This window comes from Aedes aegypti, unplaced genomic scaffold (assembly GCF_002204515.2).
Source record: "Aedes aegypti strain LVP_AGWG unplaced genomic scaffold, AaegL5.0 Primary Assembly AGWG_AaegL5_hic_scaff_1389_PBJ_arrow, whole genome shotgun sequence".
NCBI lineage: Eukaryota > Metazoa > Arthropoda > Insecta > Diptera > Culicidae > Aedes > Aedes aegypti.
The window spans coordinates 14,253-25,398 of NW_018734821.1; the positions used below are offsets into that span (position 1 = coordinate 14,253).

The window sequence follows — 11,146 nt, forward strand, 5'->3', positions numbered from 1 at the left end:
TCTCTGGAAAGAAATGCAGACCCACCCATAACGCAACTGTTTTAAATAAACAACGAAAAATCAATCGACTTCAGCTCTCAATATAGGAAGTAGTACTACAAACTCACCAAGTTATACAATTTCCAGTTTCCTTCACCAGTGGCACCATTTGAATAGGAATAAGGAATAGAAATATAAAATAAGTTTTCTTTGCTTTATCTAGAATTGTTATTTGATTTATGTTCAGTACTACACATTTTTCCACATATGAAAATAGTTATTAATTTAGATTTTCACTTCCACCAGCCGAAACGATGAATCGACGTGCGATTGGATTTTTTCGATATCGATCACTACAATAAAAAAATCAATTTCTATATAAAAATTCATCATGCATTATTGAGGTATTGTAATACCTGATTCAATTATAAATGTGGTGTTTGCAGAATATTTGCCTTAAATAATATTTGAAGTATGTTATCTCTTGTGATGGACTCTTTCATACCTCATTCAGGTAGTAAGTATGAAAGCAGCAATCATCTCCTCGAGTGGTCTTGGTCTAACTTTACTTTGCATTTCCTTCAGTTTCAGTTCCCAGATCGTTTTACTTACCTATTTTGACTTTGATTATTATTCAAGACTTTTCTAACCTTTAACTAGGTCACATGGCTTGAAAGTACGTCACACTGTTCATAGCACCCTGAAGTTTCCGCAGGACATCTCCCAAATATTAAGGTCATCATAAATCAATACTACTGCTTTCTAACCTTTCTCTAGAATCTTTCTTTATTGACCCCACGCCCCCTGTCCCCTGATCTCACCCCCGTTCAGCTCCATCGTCTGCCGAAGATCAACCTCGTGGCAAGACCCCACATGCCGTATCCGGCTCTGCAAGTCGATGAACACCAGCGAACAGAAGTCGCACGCCTCGGCCAGCCCAACCTGCACGTGCCGATCCAGATGCGGCCCGAGTTCCCAGTGTCGGTCCGCGAACTGCTCCCCACACAGATCACACCACGAGATGGTGCTGTGCTGCTTCAGGTGGTTCACGAAGTCATGCATCGCCCGGAATGGGCGTCCGCAGCCGCAGCGGTATTCTCCGTGGAAGGCATGCTTACGCGTGTGTGCCAACAGATGGTGCTGGTTGAGGAACATGTAGCAGCAGGCCTTGCACTGGTATACGGGAACGGAAGGCGGGATCGCTGACTGCTGTGATGGCTGCGGCAAAGGTTGCTGCGATGCGCTTTTATGAGGAAGTGTTTGATGGGGCTGCTGGTTCTGGTTGGTCAGTGGGATGAGATTTTGATGATTGATTGAGGTGGATAATGAGGGCTGTAGTAATCGTTGTTTCAGAACCGGATATTGTCTGGGTGGTTGAGTAGAAGGTGGGAAGACTGGTGATGACTGGTACTGGTATTGCTGCGTGATCTGGGCAGAGTGTTGATACATCTCGACGTACGTCTGCATCTCCTGGATAACCGTTGAGCGATCTGGAGTTATGCTTTGCTGGAGGATCTGGGTTGGGACGTTGTCCGAACTTGGCAGAACCTTTTGAACTTTTAAGGGCGACGCAGCACCGATTTCCGAAGTTATAGTCGGCGATTGAAGCGTAGATTTCACTGGTAATAGATCGCTAGACCGTACACGAATAGAAGCAGTTTCCGGGAGCTTGCGCTTTTGTCGTAACCAACTTGGCACTTCCACCCTTTTCGGTAGTGTTCCGGTCAACGGATATGAAACTAGTATCAACTCCGATTTCTTGTACATTTCCTTGAAGTCGTTACACTTTTGTAAGAACTCACTACAGTCTACACAAACGTACTTTGGTAATTTCTCGGCTATTCCCGCGGAAGCCGTAAAGCAGGTACTCAACACTGTATTCCACTGTTTGTCAATAACTCTATCTGTGTGAATCAAACAGATCCTGCAGATATTTTTCTCTGCAAGTTCTTTGCTCCTTTCTCCCATAGTGGGATTACTGTTCAGCATGGAATCGGGAATCATCTTGTCCACTGAATAACTGATCTCAAACTGATCCCACTGTCGTCTTTGACTATCGTTTTATACACTACAAAGGCCTCGCGTCGATTTTCCCATGTAAAAACTATGCTACCCGCAGAGCTATCATAAAATTTTACGACCCTATCCTTTTTTCTTAGAATTCCCTTTCTCCGTCCTGTATGTATCTCTAAGCAATGATCGCTCTCCTCCTACCCTTGTCACCAGATCGTAGCTTACTCTATCCAGAAACCTTGCCGGCGCAAGGCTCAATCAACGACTGCTCAAGTCGTTCAAGTAACGCCACCAACTTATGTGCGCTTCTGGGTTGCGCACTGAAAACGAAAAATGTGCAGCGCTCAGCATCTCCGGTTCCGTCATCGGTCGGTCGACCTCGCATTTCATGGTGGGCCATATCGTTGCCAGAAGGACAGTTTGAATGAATGTGCGCGCGCACATGGTTCTGGGCAGGGGTTCGCAAACCACAGCGGTGACGGATCGTTACTTAAGTAATTGCTGAGTGTTAAGTGCTCTTTATCGATTACGTATTGCTACATGGTTATTCGACATTGAACGGCTCTTTATCGGCAATAACCAACAAATGACGTATTTTTTTCCAACTATTAGGCCGTCTTGAGTGTCGTATAATTGTACGAAGAAAACGCGTATCTGTCAAAGGATGCAATCTCCAGTGGAACTAAATGGTATAGTACTAAATTCGGTTTTCATTTACTTATAGATATTCCACTAAACGGCTCGAAGATTTATTATCAAAGCCATCAGGATTTTAATAATTTCAATAAAATAAAAACATGATTAATCTATTTCAAAAGATTCGAGTAGCCTATTAGTTGACCGACATTTAGTAGGTTGAGAACCCCTGCCCGAGGACTCGGCCTGGAAGGGTGTCGGCGTTAGACGGATCAGCACTTTTGGGTGCGCTGAGGGCGATACTTGTTAGCCGATGGATTCGTTATTTACACTTGAACCTTGCTGGCCGGCCGGCGTTTTTATTTTTGTTCTGCTGAGTTGCATCATCAACAAGTTCTGTGTCGCCAGATTGGTTTGTTTGGTTTGGGAAAACAGAAATATGTGTATGCATTGCAAACAGGCGGTATCCAAGATCGTCATAGTTATCGTCTTTTTTGTGTTGGCATTAATTTATGCAACCCTTGGGCTTGGAATTGTGACCGAATACGATTTTTGCTGTGCTCTCTTTCCGGTTAACAAGGGCTGTTGTACAAAAGAATCGTTTGTTTTGCGATCATTCGTAAAATGTTTGCGTTTAAAGTTAGGCGACATCTGCAAGCCGACGATGAATTCTATACAAATGGCCATACACACTGTTGGTCGTTGGTCACATTTCCATTAGCAGACAAGTTGGAAAGAAATTCGAACAATATTCTTTCGTATCTAGTGCTCTGATTGAAGATTCTCAAACTCAACTTTTGAATTGAAATATTTCCTGTAAAACGTATTTCAACAGTATTGTAACATCAACAGAACGAAAAACAACAAAGTTACAAAAAAAAATCAATCTACAGTAATGACTTCATTTTGTCAGCCCCCGAATTTGTCTACCCCAATTTTATCTACCCCCGATTTTAGCATCCTTTTTAGCCCGATTTTGTCAGTCATCAATTTATATTTATTTGAATCAGAGTAAACACGTTTTTACAGGCAAAGACCGAAATCATGAAATATGAAATTTTTATTAATTATCTTTGAAACTTATCAATATTACCTTGGATTACGGTACATACAAAATGGAAGTAATATAATTTGTTGGTGAGAAATTGAGACATTTAACAACATTTTTTAAAAGTCCGGAGTAATTCCACCGAACATGACGATTTTTTTTTAAATTTAATTTTTGTATATTTTGAATCGCCTGAAAATTTGCATACAGATTCTTTATGACCAAAAATGCCATTTTGCACCTTCAGACCGCCATTTTGGACCTCGCCTTATTTTTAAGAAAGGCGTATCGGAAAATGCATAGCAAATCTTTAAAAAACTGTTACTCGAAAATGGTTTGTCCGATCGATTTGAGATGTTCTACAAAGTTGTAGGTATTGCTTTAGGACTATATGGAGAAAAATATGCACGGTAAAAAAAAGTTACAAATTATTTTTTATTTCAAAAACAATATTTTAAAATCGATTTTCTCCAGAAACGCAGTTTTGTTTGTTTATATTTGGATATGTTTTAGGGGACAACTTATGTGATTTATTGCACAATGTTTCAAAATGGAAGAATTATGGACAAAAAAGTTATGATTTTTTTTTTAAATTACAGATTTTGAAAAAAATCGAAAAGGAGGAAAACAATAATTTTTTATGTGATTATTTGAAACTACAGAAAAATTGCAATCGAAAAGTACTTAAGCAATTTTTTTCTAGGTTTCATCAATTTCGAGATATACTCATATTTATATAAAATTTTCAAATAAAAAAAGTAAAATAGGCCCTTTTTCAAACATGTTTCGTGTTTCTCCGTTCCAGCAATATTTTATTTTGATTGAGTGAATCGTAGCTGAATTGTTTATTGTTTGATCAAAACCAATATACGGTATTTAAAAAAGTATGCACGGTAAAAAATATATAAACGAAATTTTCAAATGAAAATTTGAAGTTCATTGTTCTTAAAAACCGCAAAATTGATGTTTTTAACTTTTGGATATGTTTTTGCAGCATATTGTTTGTAATTTCTTGCACAATGCCTCAAAATGGAAAATTTTTGGATAAAAAATAAATTATTTAAAAAAATAAATAAAACAAATTTATGTAAAACGATATTTTTATGCGTTTTTTTTTTTGAGTACAGAAAAATAACTATATATTTTTAAATATGAAAAATTTCTATCGAAAAATACTCAAGTAAAATTTAGCTGAGATGCATCACTTCCGAGATATACACGGTAAATCTAAACGTGGCATTAAAAATGTGATTCTACCACAACGGTGTACCTTTGCTACCTTTGCTCGATGAGTCATCGCTACTAGATAGTTGAGTACAATTAGACAGTTTTTAAACGACAAGAATCACAAATTTTAAGCTTACTATTTAATTTATTCTGTTCAGCAAATCCCAACAAAACCAATTTCTGAATATTATATTCCGTAAGATTTCGACAATGTTTAGAACAACTTTGTTTGAACACTTTAATACATCTTTAACTGATATAACTCTTTGCGAAAAAAATGATATTTGTACAGCTTCACGCACAACAAAAATAAATACCTCTGTAAAACGCCTCCTTAATCCACAGTATAATGCTGTATCTTCTTTCGTAGCACGTCAATTTCACAAGCAAGTAAACGTCACCTACAATCACTGTTGATACAACACTAATGCTCTCACGGTCTCAGACTTACCTTATATACTACATAGGTACTTCACACCACCAGTTTTGTACCGCATTTTTTTCAATGATGATTGCTACAGTGATAAAACTTGACTACATAGCGCATTATTTTTGTACCCATGAAGTACGTTTAAAAAAGCATCGTTTTTCTTTTATTCATTTTCCATGTCCAAATGTATGGGTATGGGAAAAACGTGTTTGTTCATCATACCTACTAACACAGGCAAAAGTGATGAAAACCCTTGTGGAGCCTGTTTAGTAGAATGCCTGTAAATATACAAAAGATGAGTAGTACTGTTCCTTTTAATTCTACTATTGTATCCTTCGACAGATACACGTATTTCAACCTCAACTGTAAAACCGTCTTCAGTGTTGTGTACTTGACTTGACTTGGTTTGTGTTGTTGAAATCAAAATAAAATTTTCCGGAATGGAGAAACACGAAATATGTTTGAAAAGGGCCTATTTTTCTTTTTTTATTTGGAAATTTTATATAAGTATGAGTATATCTCGAAATTGATGCAACCTAGAAAAATTTTACTTAAGTACTCTTCCAATGCATTTTCTGTGCTATCAAATAAACACATAAAAAAATATTGTTTTCCTCTATCTCGTATTTTTTCAAAATTTGTTATATTTTATAAAATTATATCTTTTTTGTCCATAATTCTTCCATTATGAAACATTGTGCAATAAATCACATAAGTTGTCCCCTAAAATATGTCCAAAAATAATTAAAATCACAGATGCATTTTCATAGAAAATCGATTTTAATTTTTTTTATTAAAAAAAAATCGGTCATTATTTTTTACCGTGCATATTTTTTTCCAAATAGTCCTAAACAATACCTACAACAACCGCAAATATATCCAAAAATTAAAAAACATCAATGTTGCGGTTTTTTTAGAACTATTAGCTTCAAATTTTCATTTGAAAATATCGTTTATATTTTTTACCGTGCACTCTTTTTTCAATACTTAAGCATAAATGTTTTGATCAAACGATAAACGATTTAGCTACGGGTCGCTCAATCGAAATATTTTTTTTTCTGGAATGGAGAAACACGAAATATGCTTGAAAAGGGCCTATTTTTCTTTTTTTATTTGAAAATTTTATATAAATATGAGTATATCTCGAAATTGATGCGACCTAGAAAAAAATTAATTTAAAAATAATCTGTAACTTTTTTTAACCGTGCATATTTTTCTCCATATAGTCCTAAGTAATACCTACAACTTTGTAGAAGATCTCAAATCGATCGGACAAACCGTTTTCGAGTTACAGTTTTTTTAAAGATTTGCCATGCATTTTCCGATACGCCCTTCTCAAAAATAAGGCGAGGTTCAAAATGGCGGTCTGAAAGTGCATAATGGCATTTTTGCTCATAAAGAATCTGTATGCAAATTTTCAGGCGATTCAAAAAATACAAAAATAATCGGGTTTGCGAAACGGAGTGGAACCGCTCTCCTGTATTCTTGTTTATCAAGTGTAATATGACTGTCTTATCTGTTAACTAGAAGGATATTAGATGACATTGTTAAGTGCGGGTTTGATTGTTTCAAACGAATTATTGGTTTTTTTGAAAACGTATTTCTTACGAAAATTGCCTAATTTTTGACATTGTAAAATAAATACTTCTTTTTGAATTCTTATATTTTGGATTCTCTTCCTACTCGTCAAGATACGTCTTTCCATAAAAAAAAATAAAATCGGACCATGCTTCGAAAAGTTACACTAGGTGCAAAGTTATGGTGTCGCGTTACGTTAATTTTAACCGTAAATTTTCAGAATGAAACTACAAACTTCAAAATGCTTGTTCTCAGCAATGCTACAACCGATTTTCGAAATTTTTGGCTTTTGGTAGAAGGGAATAGTTATACTAGCTTTCTGCGTTGGTGCCACCCCGCTGAAACCCGCCCCGTTTTTGTGAGATGTGAGTATGTCTGTTTTTTCTTGTTTTCCAACTAAAATCTGATTAGGTAGATCTGATTTTTGAATAAACTCGTTGGCTAGTAACCCAAATATTATCAAACAGGTGCCGTTTAGTGCAGGAATAGTCTCTTATATGTTGTAGAATACTTGGCTCCGATGGTAAACAACGTGGTTCTCCGGCGGATAATCCGGAATATCCGTGAAAATGGTCAATTCATGAAAATATTCCAAAACAGTTTGCAAACTCATCAGAATTCCTTATTATAGAACGCAACAGATTATGTGAATTGTGCATGGACCTAGGTGGTCACAAAAACGGCCCCTGGAAAAACCGGAACATCCGTAAAAATGGTTGTTCGTGAAAATTATCCTAGATCACCGCGTTTTTTTTTTTTAACATATCACAATTTTTTTTTGAAAGAAATCAATTACTAAACACAACAGATGATTGGGATTGCTCATGAACTTAGGTGGCCACTATAAAAAGCTCTCAAAAGGATCTGGAGCAACCGTATAAATGGTCATCTCGTAAAAATCAACTTAGACACACGTAGTTTTTTTTTTTCAGATCTTACAGACATTTTTCTATGTTGACATTCATTCCTTTATGTTGTTCAATAATGAAATTGAATAATTTTGTAATAAACTTCAGTGGTCAAGGCGGTCTTTAGTCATGAACATTTCAAATTATACGGGTGTTAACATATTATATATGTTCTATAATTATGATTTTTGACGTGTTTAAAAAAACAAAAACGCACAGTGGTTTAGAAATGATTTTTTTCGACCATTTTTGCGAATCTTCCCAAGGAAGTTGTAAATAGTCACTTATGTTCAAGGGCAGCTCCGGTAATCTATTATGTCATATCATAACGAACTCTGATGAGTTCGCAAGAAACTGCAGCTGCCTAGAATGATTTTATAAATGAATCATTTTTTTATAGATATTGCGAATTTTCCAGTGAACCAGGTTGTTTATGATTGAAGTGGTTTCAAACATGTGTGAGGATATCTTTTTACTGATCGGCACCTTTCTGATGGGATTTGGGTCGCTGCTTAAAACCAAACCAAAAACCAAAGCTATTTGATCAGCTTTGTGCAAAAAATAAACATATTTACCTCTCACAAGAACGAGGAAGGTTTCATAGGAATGGCGTCAACGCTTAAAGGTGGTACAACGAATTCCTTTCAATGAAAGCTAAAACAATCGCTTGAAAAATTAAGGTATTGAATTTTATGATCTAAAATGTATTCACAGTTTCGCCTAATAATCTGATTTAATAACTCCCCTATGCGACAGAATTCCATGATATTCAGATCACTATTTTGAGACCATAAACAATTTTGCTAAAACATGATCCTCAACATACTGTAAGGATACATTGTAATATTATATGCCCAGTATAAGGTTCAAAAGATCAAAGCGACGGGTAAATATTTAACCCAAATAAAAAGTGCAATTACCCCACTGTACAGCAGCTCTACAGCTGTTTTGGACCATCATTAGGAAGCTGTTATGGTCTTCTACAAATTTCTGAAACAATATTCTAAAAATACTTTAATGAATCTTTTTATGAAATTTTACCCATTTATCAAATGCATTAACTCCACTGTGTCATTGAGTTTCGGCTTGTTCCGACAACCATAAACGTTTGCTTGTCGACTTTGCCGAAAGGATACTTTTCTAAGTAACATCGTTGAATGATTCACATAATTTTATTTTACAGTCAAATTCAATCACTCTACCCATGCGTCAGAATAGAAGATTATTCGCTCCGCAATCCGAAGGCACTGTACTGGAAACATTCTTAAAAAAAACACAGAAACATCTAAATACTATTGCAAAAAATTTAGGCAAATTTCTACAGTGACCCAAGGGGCCTTCTACGCTTTTACTAAGCATGACATTCTCAAAAGGTTTCACAGAAACATTAAATTGATTTTAACGAGTTGCGGATCAAATTACTCCACTGTGAGGCAGAATGTCAAATGTACTAATCAAATAACAATACTAGGTACATATTTTGCAAAAGCCTGAAAACAACACTACCGATTTTGTCAATAAAAATAAAAATGCTTTTTGCGTAGCGCGACCCCATTTGGCAGAACCCTGTTGGAAGATAAACGTCACGCGACGCTCATAAAATTAAACCACTGAAATTCTACAAATATTCAATATTTCCTTCCAGTTTGAAGTCACACTCTGGTTCTTATCAATACATAGAAGGATTGCCCAGAAAAAAACCCGGATGGTAAAAATTATAGCAGAGCTGATATAGGCGATCATAGAGTGATCGATATTCCGTATCTCGATATCGAGTTAGAGAACCTTAGTAAAAGTTGGTTTTCATGGCTACCTCGTTGTGGTCTATTGGATCGCTGTTGCAACTGGTTTTGTGTGCTGTAACTCGATGGTCCCTTTAATACCGAGTAATGGAGAGTTGACTGTAATTTGGTTGGGCTATCATTTACTGTTGTATTTTGACTCAGGACGCTTGCTGAAAACGTCCAACATAATTTGAGCGGGAATTGCCCTGCAGGTAAATAATTAGTATAAATGTATAGAGGTAAAGAAATTTAGATTGTTTATATTAGAGACTGCAGAAGAAGTAGGGTGATTTAAAGATTAAGCCTGCGATTGATTGAAGGCCTTTCAGAAGAACCTATAACACGTCAGAACAAGAGCCTAAAGCTAGCTCGGATCATCCTTCTCAAACATGTTTTCGGGGAGTTTGTCATTTTAAGCTGTTTTTACCTCGTTTATTACATGTAAACTTTTTAGAAAATATGATATCTCTCAGATTTCATGCCTTTTGCCTGAAGCATACGTAAACATAACTAACAAAAAGGACTCGAGTGTTTTGGTTTCCTGGTGCTGGTGGTGTCATATTTCACAAGTTCTATACATCGCCTGGAAAATTGCATAGCTTGTAGCTCAAACTATGGCATAGGGAAACAAGATACAGTCGACTCTCCACATCTCGATGTTCTACATCTCGATATCTCTCGCTAGGTCGATGATTTTTTCGGTCCCTTCATGCTGCATACATTTTCACTCTCCATATCTCGATATCCTCCTTATCTCGATACCTCCCTATCTCAATGTGATTTTCTTTTCCCAATTTTCTCTCCGTATGTCGATATGCCCATTATCAAAGGTTACTAGATTTGATATTAGGGATTTCAAAACACTTTGTGAAGACAAAATTACGTCTGTTTGTTTTTAATTTACTTAGTAACGGAGTGATTTTCAATCTAGTACTCATTAAAAAATTTGTTCTATGTCTCGATCTCTCCCTATCTCGATGGTCCCTTCGATATCGAGATGTGGAGAGGCGACTGTAGAAGATGAAAAAGTAGACACCAGAGATCGAGCTTTTTTTCCGAAAAGAGATGAATTTCTCACTATGCAAATTATTTTTGACCTTTGTTTCTTTCGAAATTTTATCTTTTGACGTTTCTTCCTTTGATCATTAAAGCGTTTAAAGTCTTTTCGTAATCTTATTAAATGGCTCAAGTTTTTTTTGCCCCGATTACAGTCGTTCTTACTAATTGCATTATCCAAATTATCCAAATGCTTAAGACGATAACAACTAGTGGAAAGTGATAAAACAATAAAATTTAAATCGTTGATTCAAATTCATCCATTCGAATATCAGATTTTCTTATTTATTATTTCCTCTTTCTGGTATTACGTTTCAAGAGCCTGCTTGACATCTTAGTACTCTTATGAGCACTTTCACAGTTATTAACTAAGAGCTTTCTGGGCCAATTGACCATTTCTGCATTTGTAACATCGTGAGAAACAACAACGAAAACGGAACGAACAAAAGGTTTCAAGTGTTTTGGTTTTCACGATAAAAAAGGTCAA

At 36.0% G+C, this 11,146-nt stretch overlaps 1 protein-coding gene across 1 annotated transcript; it reads right to left on the reverse strand.

Annotated features, from left to right (window-relative positions):
* Positions 1-765: 765 nt before the first annotated feature.
* Positions 766-1,746, reverse strand: LOC5577904 (zinc finger protein 362). Its single transcript, XM_001656638.2, has one exon. The coding sequence runs from the start codon at positions 1,744-1,746 to the stop codon at positions 766-768; it is 981 nt and encodes a 326-aa protein (XP_001656688.2).
* Between the last annotated feature and the right edge of the window lie 9,400 nt (positions 1,747-11,146).

What these genes read in the sequence shown, in the direction of transcription:
- LOC5577904 (XM_001656638.2), bottom strand. Translation starts at nt 1,746, where the DNA reads ATGTACAAGAAATCGGAGTTGATACTAGTTTCATATCCGTTGACCGGA.